The following is a 22694-nucleotide window of genomic DNA, read 5'->3' on the forward strand; positions in this document are numbered from 1 at the left end:
GCTTAAATGTCCCCATTGTAACTGACTCTACTACCATTGCTGGCAGTGCATTCCATGCACCCACTACACTCTGTATAAAGAACTCATTTCTGACATCTCCCCAAAACCTTCCACCAATCACCTTAAAATTATGCCCCCTCATGATAGCCATTTCCGCCCTGGGAAAAAGTCTCTGGCCATCCAATCTATCTATGCCTCTCATCATGTACACGTCACTTGAAATACTGTGAGTAGATCACCTCTCATTCTTCTTCACTCCATTGAGAAAAGCCTTAACTCCCTCAACCTTTCTCAACTGCCCTCCAGTCCTGGCAGCATCCAGGTAAAGCTCCTTTGCAGCCTCTCTAAAGCTTCCTATAATGAGGCAACCAGAACTGAACATAAGTTTCCAAGTGTGGTCTAACAGGGCAGTATAGGGTTGCAGCATAACCTCGTGGCTCTTAAACTCAATCCCCCTACTAATGAAAGCCAACATACCATACACCTTCTTGATAATGACGTCTTCAAGATATTAACAGGAAAAGACAGAGTAGATAAAGATAAGCTATTACCACTGTTGGGAATTCAAGAATGAGGAGGCATAGTGCCAGAATTAGGGTGTGACCATTCAGGAGAGATGTTAGGAAGCACTTTTAAACACAAAGGGTGATAAAGGTTTGAAACACTCTTCCACAAACAGCAGGGAATGCTGGATCAGTTGTTAATTTTAAATCTGAGATACATTTTTGTCAAGAAAAGGTATTAAGGGATATAGGCCAAAGGCAGGTATATGAGTTAAACCACAGGTCAGTCATGATCTCATTCAACAACAGAACAGGCTCGAAGGGCTGAATGTCCTACTCCTGTTCCGATGTTCCTCTAGAGAAGGTAAATTTTCTTTCTTTGGTTCTTAGAAGAACATGTTTATTCACAATAGTTCTTTGAATGCCATTCCATGTCTACCATCTCTTGTCCAATGGGTCCAACCAAAACTACTTTTTGATTGTTAATTGTTTTGGCTTCACAGTCTCATCTAACCTGAAATGGAATCCAATATTTTGTCCATTGTCACTTCAATATTTTAGTATATTTGTTCCTCTAAATGTTGTTCGTTTTAAAATTAGTATTTTACACATTCTTCTTCCATTCATCTAGACACTAAGATCAAGATTATCATAATATCTCCTGTTCTAATCATCTGTAGGGTCTCAAAATTGGAATTCCTTATTTCCCATCATAATTCCACTTATATTTTACTGTTTGCAAAACCCAGGCTCTGCGTAATTCAAAGATTGCTTCATTTTCTTTGCATTCTGCTTTCAATGTCAGTGCATTCTTATTGTTTAGAGAGAATTAGTGCATTTTGAACAGTAAATCTTGCTTTTTCATTTGGTTTAACAGTTTGAAAATTGTCCTACTTAGCACAACTGTAAATCAATTGAGTCAAATTGATGAGACCAAACAAATGTTATCAATAAAAAGAGTGAGAGTTTTAAAGCATAATATATATAATTTATTCTAGCTATTCATATAGGCTTATTCAGGGTTTTAATGTAGTGGTTTTGATTCAAGATCATATCTTTTAAAGTTGATCAATAAAGGAACATTGTGGCAGTCTTCACATCTTCCCCTGTTGCTTTGAAGTCTCCGCTCTGTTGTGTTATCATATATTTGCCATTTGGTGCTTTGAGGATCATAACATTGGAACCAACCAGCTGGATAATGAAGTTTATTGGTTGCTCTCCAGTACCACTGATGAAGCCATCTTTGTCCATTTCCCAATACTTGTCTGTGGACACTGAACCAGAATATAAAGAAGCAAACAGAACTTAACCAGGGAAATACCATAATTCAGATAAATAAGAAGTTTTGAATGTTCAGAAAGAAAAATCTGTGGTCTGGTGTAAGACAGGAATGCAAAATTAAAAGTGCAAAGGAAACATGTGGAATTTTCAATAGAGTGCATTTATTGGTGTCCCATGGCCACCTCTTGTATGAGTGTTTCAGATGTTTTCCTGCTGTTTCATGTGTCTTATTTCACTTTGCAACATCAAAAACAAGATGGAACTCTGGAATTCCCAGAGTGGAAGATAAATATAGAATAAAAGACACAAATAAAGAAATAGAAAAGAGAGAGAAAAACAGGCAAAAGAAATAATAGTACAGAATACTGTATATTCTTGATTTCTTTACAGTACTTCTGATATTGAGCTAATTTCTGTTTGAAATAACTTGGAAATTAAACATTTCGTTAAAACAGTATGTTCACCACTGCAACCAAATCAGCTCTGCTAAAACAGTATATGAGTATGTTAATTGTCTCATTGTTACCCTGTTTGCTGGTACTACCTTTAAAATAATCAAATAAGATAATTGTTGAATCAATAAAAAATAAAAGTTTTAGTCTGTGGAGGTATTTCATCAATTTTTTCTTTTATTTTACTGCCACAAAGAAAGTGAAAGCTGTCATCCCAAATAATCTCTGTTTCAAGTTGTGTGGAAATTTAACAGCAATTGTGAAAGATAAATAAAAAGCAAAAAAAAACTGTTGGTGCTAGTTAAAAACAGAAAATGTCGGAAATAGTCAGCAGATTTGTCACCATCTGTGAAAACAGAATCAACTGTAAAAAAAGTATATTTGGTTGCAAATATTTTTGGTTGATCTTCGGAGAATGGATTTATATTTTGAATAGGGTTGCTGGAGTTACTCTTGTGTTCCTGTATTACAGACAGTGGGGCTGTTCCATTTCAATACTCCATGGTGGTGAAATGAAACAATTTTATATTTTAATGTTTTACATGCTAGTGCAGAGTTAGTATTTTAAATTTTGCAAAGTATTGCATATTTTGTTACTGTTTTATACCTAAGTGTAAGAAATATATCTGAGAATCAAGTGAAATCTGGCACATTGATTTCATGTTTTTATTTATTCCATCCTTTTCATGAATTTAATTTATAGATTATAGTGTAAGTCACACTCGTAGACAACTTATTCTTCCATTAAGTAAAGAGGGTTCCTGGCAAATCCAGAAAGTTATTACATGGTTTCAATTGGATTCTAAAGACTGTGGTATTAATGGATATTGTGGGAGATATTCAACTTCCCTGCTGGGGTGGTAAAACGTAGGGGAGCATACGTATAACTTGTAAAACCCGATTTTAAACTCTTTAATTTTAGCGGGTTGAAGAAAAGGTAGGATCAAGGAGTAGCTGAACCTCTCCAGTAGGCCATTGCCCAGTTGGTGAATTTGAAAATGACTTGCACTGTGTGCATAAGGTTTTACTCTTGTTAGTAATATGTAAGTATTCACTCATGTGAGTGGCCTTTGTCTTGAGCATGTAAGAAATATCCTAACACAATACGGAACCCTGGATAACAACAGATATTGAGTCTTTGACCAGAAAAAAATGAAGGACGTGTGGCTCAGGTACAGGCAGCTGGGATCAAGGGAATCCCTGGAGGTATACAGGCAATACAGGAGTTTACAGAAGAAGGAAATGAGGAGGTTGAAAAGGGAGTATGAGATAGCCTTAGCTGAGAAGATTAGTGTGAATCCAAACAGGTTCTTTAAGTATATTAAACGAAAAAGAATAACTATAGAGAGAATAGTCCCCCTCAAGAACCTGTGTGGTGATATCTTGGGGACAGTCCATATCACAGTTGAGGAGTGTTGGATGTATTCGAATGTATCAAGGTGGATTTATCTCCTGGTCCTGATCAGATATATCCAAGAACACTGCAAGAGGCTAGAGAAGAAATTGTAGGGGCCCTGGTTGATATTTTTACATTGTCGTTAGCCACAGGTGAGGTCCTGGAAGATTGGAGTGTAGCGAATGGTGTGCCATTATTCAAGAAGGGCTGCAAAGAAAAGCCTAGGAACTGTAGACCAGTAAGCTTAACATCTGTGAGTGGGAGATCATGCTTCACAAGTTTGTTAGAGTTTTTTGAAGAAGTGACCAGGAAGGTTGACAAAGCCATGGCAGTAGATGTACTCTATTTGGATTTCAGTAAGGCCTTTGATAAGGTTCCACATGATAGGCTGCAATGGAAGGCTGCAATGGAAGCTCAACCCAGGATGAGCTGGCAAATTGGATACAAAATTTGCTTGATGGTAGGAGGCAAAGGGTAATAGTGGAAGGATGCTTGTCGGACTGGAGACCTGTGACTAGTGGAGTGCCTTAGGAGTTGGTGCTGTGTCTATTACTGCATGTTATCTATATCAATGAATTGAATGAGAGTGTACAAGGCATGAATAGTAAGTCTGCTGATGACGCTAAAATAGGCAGTATCATGGACAGTGAGGAAGGTTCTCAGAAACCGCAACAGGACCTTGATCAGCTGTGGAAGTGGGCAAATGGAGTTTAATATAGATAACTGTGAGGTCTTGCATTTTGGAAAGTCAAATCAAGGTAGGAGTTTCATGGTGAATGGTAGGGCCTTAAGGAATGTAGTGGAACAGAGGGACCTTGGGGTTCAGGTTCACAGTTCTCTGAAAGTGGAGTCATAGGTAGACAGGGCAGTGAAGAAGGCCTTTGTCACACTCGCCTTCATCAGTCAGGGCACTGAGTATAAAAGTTGAGAAGTTATGTTGCAGTTATACATGATGTTGGTGAGTCCGTACTTGGAACATTTGTTCAGTTTTGGTCACCTTGTTAAAGTAAGGATGTTATTAAACTGGAAAGAATGCAGAAGAAATTTACAGGGCTGTTGCCTGGACTCAATGGTCTGAGTTATAGGGAGAGGTTGGACAAGCTCGAATTTTTTTTTTGTAGAGCATAGGAGACTGAGGGGGGATCTTATAGAGGTGTATAAGATCATGAGGCATGGACAGGATGAATGCACTCAGTCTTTTCCCCAGGATTGGGGATTTGAGAACTAGAGGGCAGCAGTTTAAGGTTAGAGGGGAAAGAATAAAAAGGAACCTGAGGGGCAGCTTTTTTTTCATACAGGGTGGGATGCATATGGAATGAGCTGCCAGCGGAAATGATTGAGGCAGGTGATACATTAACAATATTTAAAAGGCATTTGGACAAATACGTGGATAGGCAAGAATTAGAAGGATATAGCTGAAAATGTGTTGCTGGAAAAGCGCAGCAGGTCAGGCAGCATCCAGGGAACAGGAGAATCGACGTTTCGGGCATCAGCCCTTCTTCAGGAGAAGGGCTGATGCCCGAAACGTCGATTCTCCTGTTCCCTGGATGCTGCCTGACCTGCTGCGCTTTTCCAGCAACACATTTTCAGCTCTGATCTCCAGCATCTGCAGACCTCACTTTCTCCTTAGAAGGATATAGGCAAAGTGCAGGGAAATGGGGTTAGCATGGGTGGACATTTTGGTCAGCATGGACCCGTTTGGGCCAAGGGGCCTGTCTCCATGCTGTAGGACTTGATTACTCTATGATAAGGTATTTTAGTACAATTTTGCTAACTCCTGTAACCTATTGGAAAGAAACAGCTTGTTTCACTATCTTTCATGTTTTAGGTGTTGAAAAATACCCACAGGTTTCAGAGTGAAAATTTCAAGCAGAGGATTTACCCATTGTTAGCAATTAGTTTAGTTGCTCTCCTTTTATAACAGGAATTTTGAGATAAGAAAGGACAAATTTTTCATGCAGAGTTTTGCTCATGTGATCTCTGTAATGGGAAATGTTGCCTTAAACTACTATTCTGCTTCATATGTACACAGGACCAAAATTTGATTTTTGATTAGATGAGAGGAAATGAACATAAAAAGACAGCTTGAAAGTTCAACGCCTCAAACAGGGAAGATGTGTGACTAAATAACTCATTGATGTCTGTCTTTAAGAATTGAGAAATGGTGGGGCAATTCAGTTAATTAAAAGTTATTTAGAAAGAAGTAATTTCACAGTCATGATAACCACTTTTCAAAACACTTCACCAAAGGACCCACTATTAAGGTTTGCTAACAAGACCACTTTTAAAGGGAGAATCGAGCTTCAGGAATGTTGACAAATAATCAGTTTTTTTTTGCAGAATATCCATTAAAACATTTTTGCATTTTTTAATTGTCCTTGGTTCAAGTAATCCCTCATCTCACATATTGCGTACAGAGGGCAGGTGGATGCAGCCAATGCATTGGTTGAGAATAGGAATTTGGTTTGAATGGTTCCAGCACAGAAGGCTTTTTGGCCCATCATGTTCATGCTGCCTCCCTGCAAGTGACATCAACTGCTGACTTTAATAGTTGAGCTGACACAGGCAGAAAGAATACTTGAAGGACTGAAGGTTGACTTACAAAGCCATATCTCTGTAAGAATCAATTCAAGAGTGAATAGTAGAAAAGCTGGAAGGAGTAAAGAAGCGAATAGGTGGGAGGTGTAAAAAGGAGACAAGCTGAGACAACCAAATTGCCTCTGTTTTTCAAAATAGCTTTAATTTAAAGCAAAATAAAATTATTTATCTTTCTTAGAGATAATTAGAGTTATTTTAAAGGTGTATTGCACTATATGGAATTTAGTCTTACCGAGTTTGAATTGGTAGTAGCCCTCTTCATCCGAAGTCATCCTACTTACTTCGTACATGGGTCTATTGCCATCTAGTCTTTGTGTTCCAGAACCAAATGCAACAAAGCCATAATCACTTTGCAATATTAGGAGAGGTCGGTTGATGAGTTTTAGAATGAATTCTTGGGAATTATCTGTGAAGAAAACAAACTGTAATATAATTACCAAAGTCCGCAGAATAAATCCTCAGAGATATTTTTAAATTCTGTTTTTATCAGCTGAATGCTTCTTAGTAGATAGAAATCAAACTCAGAATCTAGGTAGATGACTTATTTTTAATCTTTTGGATCTTTCACCTTTTATTGCTTGTATTTCTCTCCCATCTTCTTTAAATGAGCAGCCAATAGAGCCACCATGTTCCCAGATGAGAGGCCACTATAGAAAGCTTCCACAATGTGCCAGGGACTACCAAACTTCCGTTTTATTTCTGTTTTCTTCCTTTTTCCTTCCTTTCTATCCCACACACTCAGTCTTCCATCTCACATGCATAAAATTGGAAGGTAACGTCGACACTGTTTGGCCCCAGTCTGAGTGCTACAGTAGCCATGATTTAAGTGGAATTCTATCAACATTATCACTTCTCAGTCATCAACCTTCACTCCATAGCCTATGATATTGTGCTCCATTGCCAGCTGGACAACCATCATAGATAAGCAAATATTTCCTCAAAATTAATACTGGCAAGACAAAGGTGATCTTGTTAATTAACTGAGTTGATTCCGGTAGTTCTGTTGATGTCACCAACGTCAACTTTCAGAAGGCATTTGATAAATTACGACATCATAAATGCACAAAGCTGAAGCAAAATTGCATGAGCGACATTGATACAAATTTGGCTAATAGATAAAGCAAAGACTCAAGGCAAATGGTTGTTTGGATAGTGTATAGTGGTGTTCCCCAAATACTGGTAAAAGTGCTGCTCTTATTTTTGATACAATAATGACAAGGTATAATTTAAAACCTTGCAGATGACAATGTTAGAAATGGTATAAACAATTAGATGACAGTTAGGAAAAACATGGATGACTGAAATGGGTAGACGCATTATATCTCACTGCATTGAATGCCATCAGTTAAGTTAATAATTTCAGCAAGTAAAATGAGGTGAGGCAATATAAATTAAATGGTGCAATGTTACCGAGAGTACAGAAACAGAGATTGGGGAGCTAAGTACTTTGAGGCAGTAGGACGTTTGAAAAGGCTGTTTAAAGAAACTTAAAAGATTGTTGACTTTATAAAAGTAAGTAAAGTTAGAAAACAAAATGTTAAACCTTTATCAAGTGCCAATTAAACCTGGTTACAGGAGTATTGTGCACAGTTACAGGTACCACACTTTAGGAAGGATCTTAATGTCATAGCAAGGGTGCAAAGGAGATTCATTATTTTATACCAGATATGAAAACCTTCACTTACATAGAGAGACAAAAGAAATGGTTGTTTTTCTTAGTGCAGATGTGGTCGAAGGGGAAAAGCTCAGTAAGCAGAGGGTGCAGATTTAAAGTCATCAGCAAAGGAAAAGGTAATGAGGAAGGCTACTGTTTAGCACATCAGTTATTAGGATATCGAGTGATATGCCTAAAAGAATGATGGATGCAGATTCAAATTTTTAAAACATCTTTCTAAAACAAATTGCACGCATACTTGTAAAGCAAACACTTGCTTCATTCTGGGAGTAGACTAATAGGACATGTCTTTCAAAGAGTCAGCACAGGTGTGATTTGATGTCCTTTGTTGTATCATTGTCTAATTATGTGAGCACCCTCCGCAGGTAGTGTGCCAGAGTGCTCAATCCATCTCTATTCTCAGCAGCTTGTTCAGACTGAATCCAAATTTTGAGTTCAGTTTGTGTGTCAAACCTGACATCTAGTCTACCACCAAGACTATTAACATCAATCTTCACATCACTGTCCACCTCCTGTATTGCCTATTCACACTTAGGCCATTCAAAACTATAATCAGCGCCTGTAGCTCAAGACTTGATTTTTTTTTTCCAAATGCCCCTCTCTCGAACTTCCTGAATTTCACTTTGCATAATCTCAAACTTATGGAATCATAGAAATAAACAGCACGGAATCAGACCCTTCCGCCTAACTCATCCATGCTGACCAGATATCCAAAATAAATCTAGTCCCATTTGCCAGCGTTGGCTCATATCCCTTTAAACCCTTCCTATTCATATTCCTATCCAGATGCCTTTTAAATGTTGTAATTGTACCAGCCTCCACCATATCGTCTGGCAGCTCGTTCCATACATGCACCACCATCTGCATGAAAAAGTTGCCCCTTTGGTCACTTTTAAATCTTTCCCCTCTCACCTTAAACATATGCACTCTAGTATATGCCCTGGGAAAAGACCTTGCCTCTTCACCCTATCCATGCCCCTCATGATTTTTTAAAATCTCTGTAAGGTCACCCCTCAGCCACCGACACTCCAGGGAAACCCCCCCTCCACGTCTATTCAGCCTCTGACTGTAGCTCAAACCTTCCAATTCTGGTAACATCCTTGTAAATCTTTTCTGAACCTTTTCAAGTTTCACAACATCCTCCCTGTAGCAGAGAGACCAGAATTGCATGCAGTATTGCAATAGTGGCCTAACCTTGTTCAGAAGTTTGGTGTCTTGCCTGTTCTTTTTTCATTTCCAGCTCTTCAACCTGTATTGTACTAATTCTAAAATTCTTATTGTTAAAAACAGAATCTGTTTGTTCTGATAAAAGATCTATAATGATGAAATGTTAATCCTGATTCTGTCTCCACAGATGTTGCCTGAACTACTAAGTATTTGCAGCACTTTTTGTTTTTCTTTCAGACTACCAGCATCGACAGTATTTTACTTTTATTTGAAATCCTAGTTCTTGATTTTTTCATTGCTCCAAGGTTTCACTCTGACATCTTTGGCAGCGCTGTTACTAAGTACACAGCTTGCACGTCTATTTATCTGTACATCCTCTTTTCTCCCCCCACTGAACAATCTGTGATCTGCACTGCTTTCTCAAAGTCTCTTTCTGACCCCACCCACCATACTCTACCATCTCTCCCAACCCTCAGAATGTACTTATGCAACCATACAATCCATAGCTTTTCTCCCAGTTCCAAGTGATGTCCTCCAATGAGATACAAAATTGTTGAATGGAATTGCAATCTATCCTTGCTCTGTGTTCTAGAGGGTTATGGGAACGATCCCCAAACCCTTCAGTAGAGCACAGAAAATTTTTCAGAATGTGTTGGGATTCACAAAGTTAATGTAGCATTTTTTAAAAAAAGACAGGTATTTAGAGATTCTTGAAGCAAGTACTCCTTGTTTCCTATGATTAAAATATCAGACAGTGGCTGCTTCTTAATTTATTGAATGGTGCTCATATATGTGGATGTGGGTACTGCAGATGCTGGAGATTAGAGTCAAGATTAGAGTGGTGCTGGAAAAGCACAGCAGGTCAGGCAGCATCCAAGGAGCAGGAAAATTGATGTTTCGGGCAAAAGCCCTTCATCAGCAATCATGATGAAGGGCTTTTGCCCGAAACGTCGATTTTCTTGCTCCTTAGATGCTGCCTGACCTGCTGTGCTTTTCCAGCACCACTGTAATCCTGGTTCTCATATATGTTCAACCGCTAATACCACTGGGATCAGCATGCACAGTCCATCATAAACTGGAAGCACACTGTTTACCTGTTATTGTATCTGTATGACTTGGATCTCTATTTTTGCCCAGGAGGGCTTCAGAGGAGCAACCATCAACAGTTATTAACTCCTAAGTGCATCTAAAAATGGGAGGGATGTAACAACAACTGAAGAAAGCGTAAATTGTAACTCACCAGCTGTATAGTATCCTACCACAAGCTGACCATTGGACTTTGTGGTGAGGAGTTTTCCATCTCCTGTCTTAATAACCACCTTAGGCCCATTGTACACAATATTAAACCAACAATCATCAGTCAAGATTGGACTCGCCACAATTATATTTTGAGGGCCCTTAAAGATAAGAGAATAGGAATAGATATTAGATGCTATTGAATGCCTTCACTCCAATTTTAGAAGAACACACATCCATTCCCCTGGAGGTGCTTACCCATTCCTGCATTATGATTTTATAGATACTAACACTTCAATAACACACTCAAGTGCCCATTCTTTGTCTGAGCCCAAATAATGTATTGTCAATTTTCTCTGACATCATTAAATGATGTAAAACTCACAGTCTAGTATAATTTTGTCCTTTCCTGAGGTCTGCACATGGGATATTCCAGCAGGAAACGCTGTGCTGCGTCAGCCCCCGAGCCTATCACAAAACTCAAATGCCAGGCACCTAACATTAATGGTTCTATTATTCCTGGTCTTAGTCATTATTTCTTACTGGCATCCAATAAACCATCAGGGCTTCCCATAATTAGCTTTCGTTTTAGCATTTGAATTCATCACAGAGTACTCTCAGATATCTGCTGATTCTACAACAATTTATGGTGTCATAGCTTGTAAAGTAAATTTTTAAAATTAGAAAAGTTACTACTATGGAAGTGTTAAGAGGAAAGTCACCCAGATTTATTAAAGCAGTAGCTGAGGTGCAGATCATAGAATAATGTAGCACAGGGGAAGGCAATGTTGACTTTTTAAAAAAAGCTAACCAATTGGTTCCATTCTCCTTTCTCAATAGTCACACCCCTGTTAACATTCACATACATCTCCTCTGCACCCTCACTAAAGTCTTATCATCATTGCTCAAGTGTAGTGCCCATCTTTGTACACAATAAGCCAGCTGGGATCTAACCAGTTTAGCCTAATTTTTGTCGTTTTTTTAAACTTTCACTTTTTGGATTTGAGCATCGCCGACTGGACCAGCATTTATTGCCCATCCCTAGTTACCTTTGAGAAGATCATAGTGAGCTACCATCTGTTGCAGTCCATTTCTTTGTAGGTAGACCCACAATGTTGTTAATGAAGAAGTTCTAGAATTTTGACCCAGTGACATTGAAGAAATGGTGATACAGTTCCAAGTCAGGAAGCTATTTGACTTGCAGGTGGTGCTGTTCCCATGTATCTGCTACTTTTGTCCTTCTCAAAGAATTGATAGTGAGTTTGGAAAGTGTTGTCCAAAAATTGATAAATTTCTGAAGTGCATCTTAGACATGGTACACACTATTAGTCAGTAGGGTCACTGAGCATTTGTGATGGAGGGATTCATGTTTGTGGATGTGGTGCCAATTAAGAGGTCTGTTTTGTATCAAGCTCCTTGAGTTTTGTTGGAGCTGCTCTCATCCAGACAAGTGAGGAGTGTTCCCTTCTGATTCTATTCCTGACTAGTGTCTTGTAGATGGCAGACAGGCTTTAGGGAGTCAGGAGGTGAGTTGCTCAGTGCAGGATTCTGAGCTCGGACCTGCTGTAGTAGCCAACTTACTTATATGGCTAGCCCTGTTTCAATTTGTGGTCAATGGTAACCCCTAGGATGTTGATAATCAGAGATTCAGTGTTGGTAACGCCATTGAATGTCAAGAGGCAATGTTAAGATTGTATTTATTAGAGAATATTGTTGTCTGGCATGTGTGTGACGCAAATGTAACTTGCCGTTTTTCAGCCCAGTATTGTCCAGGTCTTCCTGCATTTGAACATGGACTGCTTCAATATCTGAGGAATTGCAAATTATGCTGAACATTGTGCAATCATCAGTGAAAACGCTCACTTTTAACCTTATGATGGAAGGAAGGTCATTGATGAAGTAGCAAATGGATGGGCCTAGGATACTACGCTGAGGAACTCCTCCTGAGATATCCGAGTGTTGAGATGACTGACCTCCAAAAACCACAATCATCATCCTTTGTGCCAAACTTCATGACTCCAACCATCAGAGAGCAAACCCATCCCCATGATTCCCATTGACACCACTTTTGCGAAGGCTCCTTGATGCCGTACTTGGTTAACTGCAGCCTTGATGTCAAGGGTAGTCACCTTCCCTTCACTTCTGGAATTTATTTGACCGATTTGAATCAAGGCTGTAATGACATAAGGAGCTTGTGGTCCTGGCAGAACCCAAACTGAGCATCATTGATCAGATTATTGCTGAGCAGGTGCTGCCTGGTAGAACTATTGATGAAACCTTCCATACCTTTACTGATATTGAGAGTAAACTGATGGGGCAGTCATTGGCTGGATTAGACTTGTCCTAATTTGTGTACAGGACATACCTTGGTAATTTTACGCATGCTTGGGGAGATGCCAGTGTTAGCTATGCTGGAACAGCTTGGCTATGGGTATGGCAAGGTCTGGAGCACATGTCATAAGTATTGTTGCCATAATATTGTCAGGGCCCATAGCCTTTGCAGTATCCAGTGACTCTAGCATTTCTTGATCTCATGGGGAGTAAATCAAATTGATAAAGACTGGCATCTGTAATGCTGTGGACCTGTGAAGGAGACCGAGGTAAATCATCACTATCGCACTTCTGGCTGAAGATGACTGCAAATACCTCAGCCTTATCTTTTGCACTGATGTGCTGGGTTCTACCATTTTTGAGGACTGGGATATTTGTGAAGCCTCCTCCTCCAGCAAGTTGTTTAATTGTCCACCATCATTCACGATCAGATGTGGCAGGACTGTAGAGCTTAGGTCTGATCTATTGATCGTGGAATCACTTAGCCCTGACTATCACTTGCTGCCTATGCTGTTTGATATGGAAATAGTCCTGTTTTATATAATTCTGGATATCACACTTTAGTAAGTTTGGAGAAAGTTTACCAGGATGACATCAGGGAGGAGGAACTTCATCAGTTATGTGGAGGTATTGGAGGAGGTAGGATTATTTTCCCTAGAGCAGAAAAGGTTAGGGGAGACTTGATAAGAGTATTCATCACTAAGGCTTCTGATAGAGTAAATAGTATGAATTATTTCTGTTGGCAAATGAGTCTGTAACCTGATCTTAAAGATTTAAAACAATTTGTTTAAAAAGATTAAGGACAAATGGGGAGAGAATTTTTCATCCAGTGTTGTTAAGATCTTGAGGTCACTACTTGGGGTGGTAGACAAAGATTCCATAAGAATTTTGAAAAGATTCATAGTTTTGAGGCGGCACTGTGGCTCAGTAGTTAGTATGGTTGCCTCACAGCACCAGGGACCCGGGTTCGATTCCCACCTTAGGCAACTGTCTGTGTGGAGTTGCACGTTCTCCCTGTGTCTGCATGGGTTTCCTCTGGGTACTCCGGTTTCCTCCCACAATTCAAAGATGTGCAAATCAGGTGAATTGGCCATGTTAAATTGCCCGTAGTGTTAGGTGCATTAGTCAGAGGGGAATGGGACCAGGTGGGTTACTCTTCAGAGGGTCAGTGTGAATTGGTGGGCCGAAGGGCCTGTTTACACACTATAGGTAATCTAATCATCTAATTTTATAAATTCATACAGTACAGAAAAGGCCTTTCAGCCCTTCTGCCACTGCATAAGTACCAGTAAAAATGTGCTAACCCCAATTTCCGGTACTTGTCTTCTGAATGTTTGACTTTTTGCTAAAATTCATATAAACTGCATCAACTGAACTTCTCTTATCCACACACTTGATCACATTTTCAAAAAATTCTAACAAATTTATTAGGTATGATCTCCCTCTCGTAAAGCCATGCTGACGATCCCTAATTAACCCATGCCTTTCGAAATGGGTAGTAATTTGCTCTTTCAGAACTTTCCCCAATAGTTTCCCTACCACTGATGTGAGACTCACAGGTCTGTAGTTTCCTGGTTCATCTCTACTGCCCTTCTTGAAAAGTGGAATAACATTAGCTATCTTACAGTCTCTGGCATTTGTCAATGACCAGAGAGGAATTTAAAAATTGTGTCAGAGCCCCTGTGATTTCCTGCCTCACCTCCCACAGCAGCCTGGGATGCAGTTCATCTGGGCCAGAGGATTTGTCCGTTTTTAAGCCCAACAGAGCCTTTAATACCTCCCCATTCCCTATGTCAACCTGTGCAAGTTCCTCCCAGTCCCTTTTCCTGAATTCCGTACCTATGTTCTCCTTTTCCAGAATGAAAACCAAAGAGAAATATTCATTTAACCCCTTTCCGACATCTTGCAGCTTCATGTATAGGTCACCTCTTTGTTCCCTAATGGGCTGTACTCTTTCCCTGGTTAAATTCTTCCCTTTAGTCTGTTTATAAAATAGGAATTCTTCCTATTCCTGTTTGCAAGCTCTTTATCATGACCTCCTTTTGCCCTTCTAATTGCTTAAGTTCTCTCCTGTCCTCCTGCATTTTCTGTCTTCCTTTAGGGCCACAGTTGAATTGTTCTCTTTGCACTTCCTCATTCAGTCCAGAATTGTCCTAGTCATCCAGGGTTCTCTGAACTTATTGCTCCTACATTTCCTTCTCTGTACTCTCAGGTCCTTTTTGAAGCCCCCCACTGCTCTGCTGTAGACTTTGCTGTAGACAAGAACCTTTCCCAGTCAATTGTAGCTAGATCCTGCTTTACTTTAATAAAATCTGCCTTCCCCCAATCCAAAGCCAGCTTTTACAGGCCATCTTTTTCCTTGTCCTGGACAAATTTGAACCAGACCATCTTGTGGATGCTATAAAAGGGAATAGGACATGTGCTTGAAGCCATACCTAGTCCTTTAGATTTAGTTTGGCAGATTTTCGCAGGTTGACAACAATATATTTATGTGTTGGAGAAATATTCAGTCTTTCTGTTATTTCCACCCAAATACTTTATATATTTTCCTCTGGGGGGATCATGTTAGAATGTAAAACAGGCCATCATTTTCAATTCAACTACTTTGTTCATCAGCATCTTCTGCATCTGCGAAACAGGGTGTGCTTTTCATTGTTTCGCTGCATAAACTCAGATATAATGTTTAGATTCTGCTATATTTGAGTTTACAAAAGGAAACTTGCCTTTGAATTGCTGCTGCACTCTTTTAAATCATAGAATCCCTACAGTGTGGAAACAGGATATTTGGCAAAAGTGAGGACTGCAGATGTTGGAATTCGTGATGAAGGGCTTTTGCCCAAAACGTCGATTTTCCAGCTTCTCGGGTGCTGCCTGACCTGCTGTGCTTTTCCAGCACCACTCTAATCTAGAAGGAGGACATTTGGCCAGTAGTGTGCACCTTAACCCAGATCAACACCCCTATCCAATCCCTGTAAGCTTGCATTTTCCTGTGGCTAATCCATCTAACCTGCACATACCTGGACACTATCGGCAATTTAGCATGGCCAATCCATCCACCCTGCACATCTTTGGACTGTGGGAGGGAACCAGAACACGTGGAGGAAACTCACGCAGACACGGGGAGAATATGCAAATTCCACACAGACAGTCGCCCGAGGCTGGAATCGAACCACGGGACTCTGGCACTGTGAGGCAGCAGTGCTAACCACTGAGCCACATGCTATCCATAACCTTAAATAGGTGTGACAGTTCAAGAAGACCTCTTACTTTGCAGGCTTCTGAAAGGAGATAGTAAGTGCCTATGGACTGATACATTTCAACAGTGAAAACACTTCACAAGTACTTTGTTGGCCATAAAGCCCTTTGCAGTGTCCTGAAGTTATGAAGTAAGATATAAAACTACAAATCTCTGTTGCTAACTAAAAAGAGTTAACTGAAAACTCTGCTTTCTTAAAGTGTATTCATTTGCAGGATGTAGGATGTCACCCCAAGGAGAGCTGTAATATGACGTCCCAACTCCTGTACTCAATACTCTGACCGGTGAAGGCAAACGTACCAAACGCCTTCTTCGCCACCCTGTCCATCTATGGTGCCCTTTTCAAGGAACTATGTACCTGCAGTCCGAGATCTCTCTGTTCAACAATACACCCCAGGGCCTTACTATTAACTGTGCAAATCCGACACTGGTTTGTCTAACCAAAATGCAATACCTCTCATTCATCTAAATTAAACTCCATTTGCAATTCTTTGGCCCTTGCCCAGTTGATCAAGATCCCATTGTACTCTTCGATAACCTTCATTGTCCACTATACCAGCAACTTTAGTGTTGTCCGCAAACTTACTTACCATATATCCTATATTCTCATGCAAATTGTTTATATAAATGATGAACAAGCATGAGCCCAGCACCAATCCTTGCAGCATACTGCTGATCAAAGACCTCCAATCTGAACAAAAACCCTCAACCACCATGTCTGTCTCCTACCGCCAAGGCAATTTTGTATCCAATTGGCGAGCTTGCTCTAGATCCCATGTACCAATCTATCTATCATGTGTATCTTTGTTGAACACCTTGCTAAAGTCCATTTAGACAACGTGCAACACTCTGCCTTTATCTATTTTCCTGGTCACCTTTTCAAAGAGCTCAATCAAGTTTGTGAGACACTATTTCCCACACACAAAGCCAGCCTGACTATACATAATGCCTTAATACCTTGCCAGTCCAAATGCATGTAGATCCCAAATCTCTCAGAATCCCCTCCAACAACTTACCCACCACTGATACCAGGGCCATCAGTCTGTAGTTACCTGGCTTTTCATTGCAGCCTTTCTTGAATAGTGGCACAACATTAGCTATCCTCCAGGCTTCTGGCACCTCACCCTTGGCTAACAATAATGCAAATATCTCTGCTAGGGGTCCCGCAATTTCTTTCATTGCTTCCCACAATGTCCTGGGATTTACTTGATCAGGTCCCAGGAATTATCTACTTTTAGGACCTCCAACACCACCTCTTCTGTAATGTGGACATCCCTATTCATTTCCCTGAGTTCTTTAGCTTCCACATCTTTCTCCAGAGTAAATACTGATGCAAAATATTTATTTAGGATCTCACCCATCTCTTGTGATTCCACACATAGATGGCCTCATTGGTGTTTAAGGGGCCCTATTCTCTCCCTAGTTATGCTTTTGCCCTTAATATGCTTATAGAATCTCTTTGGATTTTCCTTAACCTTATCTGCTAATGTTATCTCGTCCCTTTTTTGCCCTTCTGATTTTTCCTCTTGTACACCCCCTATAGTCCTAAAGACATTCATTTGATCCCTGGTGGAATATACTTGACATCTGCCTCCTTTTTCTTGACCAGAGCCTCTAGTCATCCAGTGTTCCCTACTCCTTTCAGCCTTACCCTTCACACCAACAGAAACATGCAGTCTCTGAACTTTTAAAAGTCTTCCACTTGCCAATCTCCCCCTTTCAACTTTTGAATGTTCCTGTCTAATATCATCAAAATTTGCCTTGCCCCAATTTGGAACTTTGGACCAGGCTTATCCTTTTGCATAGCTATTTTAAAACTAATAGAATTATGGTTACTAGTCTCAAAGTGTTCCCCGACTAACACCTCAGTCACATACCCTGATAATTGAGAGTTTTGAAAAAAATTGAAGAAAGGCATTGCTGACCAGTGACCCAGTGTAGGTTAGTGGGTACAGAGGTAATGGGTGAATGAGATTTGGTGCAACTTAGGACATGAGAAGCAGTTAATTGTCTGTCAGTATAACTCCTTACAGCATGCACTCATCACTGCTTTGCCATCACTTTAGTTCTCATACTTTTTTGACTAACACACGATATCATTTCCATTCCAATTAAGTTCAAAAATATTATAATTTAAAATCACAGTGATAACACTCGCATCAAATTCCCTCGTTCATATTCAGTATCTCTGCACTCCATAATCACTCCACGACATAACAAAAATTCCATTCAGTCAGTTGAAAATATGTTTATTACTCACCACTGCAAGGTAGTCCTTTGAAATAGCACGGAAGCAAGCTTTCCTACTTGTGTTATTGATGATAATCTGAAAGATCTCAGAGTCTGTTACTTGTGACTGATGTACAGAGACATCTGCACCTAACAAAGAAATGTGACAGTACTCTAATGAAAATTAACACATTGTGATGTGTATTCGGTTTTAAAATTAAGAAATCTCTTCATTTTCTCACCAGTTTTCTTCCTGTGACCCTCCTCAGAGGTTTGACTTATTCCTAGAATTTGATTCACTGCAGCGTGTTGTCAATATAAATATCAAAGGACAATTTGACAGGGACCATCAAAGCCAAATCCCATAGGTGTGCATTTGAGCACATGCAATTCTGGCAAGTCCCTTTTTGTTTCCCTTTCTGAGCACAAGAATCTTGAGTCCAATTGCAACATCATGCGACTGTCTTTGTTGAGCTCAGTTTATTTATTGTATGCCAGAGATTAAACCAGGGATTTTCTTGGTGTTAGTAATAGAGATGTACAGCATGGAAACAGACCCTTCGGTCCAACTTATCCATGCTGACCAGACATCCCAACCCAATCTAGTCCCACCTGCCAGCACCCGGCCCATATTCTTCCAAACCCTTCCTATTCATATCCCCATCCAGATGGCTTTTAAATGTTGCAATTGTACCAGCCTCCACCACTTCCTCTAGCAGTTCATTCCAGGTAGTCAGTAATTTATTGACCCTTAGAAAAGCAGAATGGACAGATCTGATGCACTTGAAGTATTAACTTGCATGAATCCTAATAATCTGCTGAATGTTTCAGTGCTTTCATTTCAGTTCAGATTTCCAGAATTTGTGGTTTTCTATTCTGACGATCTATCAGGAAACAGATTCTTAACTTATCCTTGATGGTTAATACTGTGACAAAATAGTTAATACTGTGACAACATCCATGTTTGTAAAAGCAGATTGCACTTTTGGTGTCACTTGATACTTTTTGTTTCTTACCTGATTTAAGACTAACATATTTGCCATTTAGTGTTGATCGGATGCTGACCTGTCCAGGGCTGGGTTCAGGAGAGAAAAGTTCATCCAGGCTGGGACTGTCAGTTTTGATGGTTCTAATATAGTTGTCCCTTCCAGTCAGGAACCTTCCTTCACTGTCTTTTAAGCAAATCATTCCACACCTTATCTCCGGAGTGTACAGAGTTTTTGATGACTGACAGGGCTCAAGTTTCCCATTCCAGGCAATAAGATCTCCACTACTTGTCCTTATGCTGTATTTCTTCTCTTTAGGAACAAAATGAAATGAAATTTTTTCTATATCAAATCAAAATCTTAATGTTATATAAGATTTTCAACTTTCTAAGATGGAAAACCAACTGACTTAATGGATTTGCTGTAGCCATTACAACCATCCTCAAACTACCAACCCCTGACCTCTCTGCTCTTATAAACAACTACCCCATTTTCATTCTCCTGTTCTGCTGCAAAGTACAAGCTGGATTATGGAAGATGTTGAAGGTTGCGTTGATCAGATGTTTTATCTGCACATTTTAAGGGAGGCAGGCAGGAAAGTAGAATTCAATTTTGATATAGCTGATCTGATACTGAAAGTAGAATCAGTATCAGATCAGCTATAGTAAAATCAAAAGAACTGTGGATGCTGTAAATCAGAAACAAAAGAGAAATTGCCTGAAAAGCTCAGCAGGTCTGGCAGCATCTGTGAAGAGAGGGGTCATCGAACCCAAAAGGTTTACGCTGATTTCTCCTCACAGGGCCTGTCACACCTGTTGACCAGCTATGATCTTATTGAACCAAATGGCTTATGCCTACTCATATTTCTTATGTTCTAATGTGGAATTATAACCTTTCAAAGCAGTTAGCACCCTCATATCTTGATGAATGGAGAAAATGAGAAGGAAAATATTGATTCTTAAATACTATTGCCTGAAATTCAACATTTTGCCTTCAAGTAGGTTACATTGTTGTGCATATCACCAGGGATGTATGAAGGGAACAACAGAGAGAACTTTATTAGCTAGTGATTTAACCTGTCCTTCACTATCAATTGGAACTTCAGTGGCATGAGGCTGAAGAAAATTGGTGAAAATGTACAATATCAGCAGAATCTTAAGAACTGTACAAAATCAGTTTTAAAATTTCATGTACCTTTGAAGTTAAACATGAGTGTCACAACACAGTTTCGGCCCCAAGGCAACTCACTGTCACATTGTACTGCATTTTCATTAGCATCATAGCGCAGATATTTCTTCTTGCCTTGGTTGAACATGCTGATGTTGGGATGGATGGCTAGATGCAGTACCCATTTTTCACTTTCTGAGATTGCCTGAGCAAAGCAAGTGATATTGTCTTCTGCTCCTCCTAAGTATCGTTTTGTTTCCTCGGACTGGAAGGACACCTTGCCATCTGGATGCATAATCATTACAAACTTATTGTAAGGATTGGGAATCTCCCGATCACAAGTGATCTTCCCATTATTATCTCCAGCTAAGTACCTCCTCAGAGAGCTCCTGATGTGGACCATAGGGGAATTTTCCTTCAAAACCTCTATAGTCCAAATCTGTTTTATCTTCAAGATGGTACTGGTAGCATTCACCCTGAAATTGAAATTCTCTGCTGTCAAGTATTTCTGGGCTGAATTAATCAAACCAACTGGAAGCACCCTGTAAACCATCTTCCCCTGTCTACACTTTAAGCTGCAAGCGTTACCAGCACAGTGTTAGTTTTGTACCTCTGTGACATCATCAGTACACTGGAGCAAGGTAACTACAGTGACATAAAGTATCTTTATGACATCAGGGAAAATCACTGTGAACGTTGTGAATGAGATAAAGATAAAAGGTGTGACGTGGACATTAGTAAATTACAAACTCATGATCACTGACCAAATATTTCTAATTTGCATTTCCCAATTCCATTCGCAAAGTTTCTATAAACAAAAAAATTGATTTTGTGTATACTAATCAATTCATATTGTTCTAAGTGTGCAGTAAATAATTTCTCCAAAACTGTTGACAATATTCTGATTGTAGAATGATCGAGCACAAGACATAGAAAAAAATACAAACATTCCTAAAGAAAATCACCTTTGACCAGAATGTCGAAATCCCACACACAGTTGCCAGATGTCAAAAATGGACACATGAGCAATAAAATAACTGACTGAAGAATTCTTACTATGTTCAAGAAGCACAGATAATTTGATTCCAATTATAAATTAATTTCAAAGTTATCTTTAATCTATTTTCTTTGCCTGTTATGCACAATAATATGAAATTTGCCAACTGCTCTCAAATCTGCCACAGTCTTCTGAAAGTAGATACCAAAAGGATTGTCGAAGTTCTTCCTCTCTACAATTCTTATTCCCTGCTTGTAGGAAATTGTAGGAAGTTAATAGACTAAAGAACTATGGGCTTGATGTAATGTTCCCAAAAATTGGGAACCACTTTCCCCCACTCTCTTCCTGCACCCCCAAACCATCACCCATATGAGAATAAAGTGGGGAATAAGGACATCGGATCGACTATAAAATTTCATTGTGCCAGCTTCCCACCACTTTGAAATGACTAAGTAACAAGCTGTTAGGCTTGTTAATGATCAATCATCTGCAATGTTTTTTTTTGTTGCTCACTGTATATTTTCAGGTATTAGATATGAAAAAGTTTAGGATTAGTTTACAGTATCCACCACAAGGACTCAGGAAAAGGGCTGTGTTGGAGCCATGGTTGAATGTGTTGAAAGATTCAGATGGGGAAGGTGGTAGCTCTACATGTTTCTTTAACTCATTTTAAAAATCCTTTTGATTTTTCAATAAAATTATAAAGACTTATTATGAGGGCAAGAAGCCTTTAAACTTATAGTCATGACCAACTTCCCTCTGCCACATCATATCCCTATCAATGATGGTGATTGGGTGCAGATCATCCCAATACTCTTCTAATTGGCCTCCCTCCCAGCAGACAAATGTGTGTTTGCTATCCACATTTGATTGGATGAGCTGTGACAATGGGAACTTGGAGCAAATAGACCACTCAGTTTATGTTCTGCCTTTCACATTATGTCAAAAAAATGTAAATTCCAGTATCATGTGTACTTTAGATTAGATTACTCACAGTGTGGAAACAGGCCCTTCGGCCCAACAAGTCCACACCGACCCGCCAAAGCGCAACCCACCCAGACCCATTCCCCTACATTTACCCCTGCCCCTAACACTACGGGCAATTTAGCATAGCCAATTCACCTAACCTGCACATTTTTGGACTGTGGGAGGAAACCGGAGCGCCCGGAGGAAACCCACGAGGTTTACAGGTTTTGGCACAGCCCCTCAAGGATCTGATGACCAGTACTCTAGTCATTTAAAATGTCTTTTTTAAAGTCTATGTTTTGAATTCTGTGCTCATCATATAGTGTATTGCATGTGTACTAACAGCAAAACATATGACATTTTGAGCCCTTAATATGAAGCAGATCAAATATAAAACTGGTGTAGATCTCACTGACTTTATCCTCAACTTCTGTCCTAGAAACTACTTTTCTCA

At 39.7% G+C, this 22694-nt stretch overlaps 1 protein-coding gene across 1 annotated transcript; it reads right to left on the minus strand.

Annotated features, from left to right (window-relative positions):
• Positions 1-1571: 1571 nt before the first annotated feature.
• Positions 1572-20830, minus strand: LOC122558055 (fascin-like). The gene is made up of 6 exons (XM_043706378.2): positions 20305-20830; positions 19141-19422; positions 18156-18274; positions 10313-10469; positions 6463-6636; positions 1572-1777 (listed from the first exon to the last, which is right to left on the minus strand). Exons 1-6 carry the CDS (start codon positions 20828-20830, stop codon positions 1572-1574), a joined length of 1464 nt encoding a protein of 487 aa, XP_043562313.1.
• Positions 20831-22694: the final 1864 nt, after the last annotated feature.

The sequence above is a fragment of the Chiloscyllium plagiosum genome, unplaced genomic scaffold (assembly GCF_037043375.1).
Source record: "Chiloscyllium plagiosum isolate Xiang-an unplaced genomic scaffold, Cpla_swu_hap1 HiC_scaffold_18, whole genome shotgun sequence".
Taxonomy (NCBI): domain Eukaryota; kingdom Metazoa; phylum Chordata; class Chondrichthyes; order Orectolobiformes; family Hemiscylliidae; genus Chiloscyllium; species Chiloscyllium plagiosum.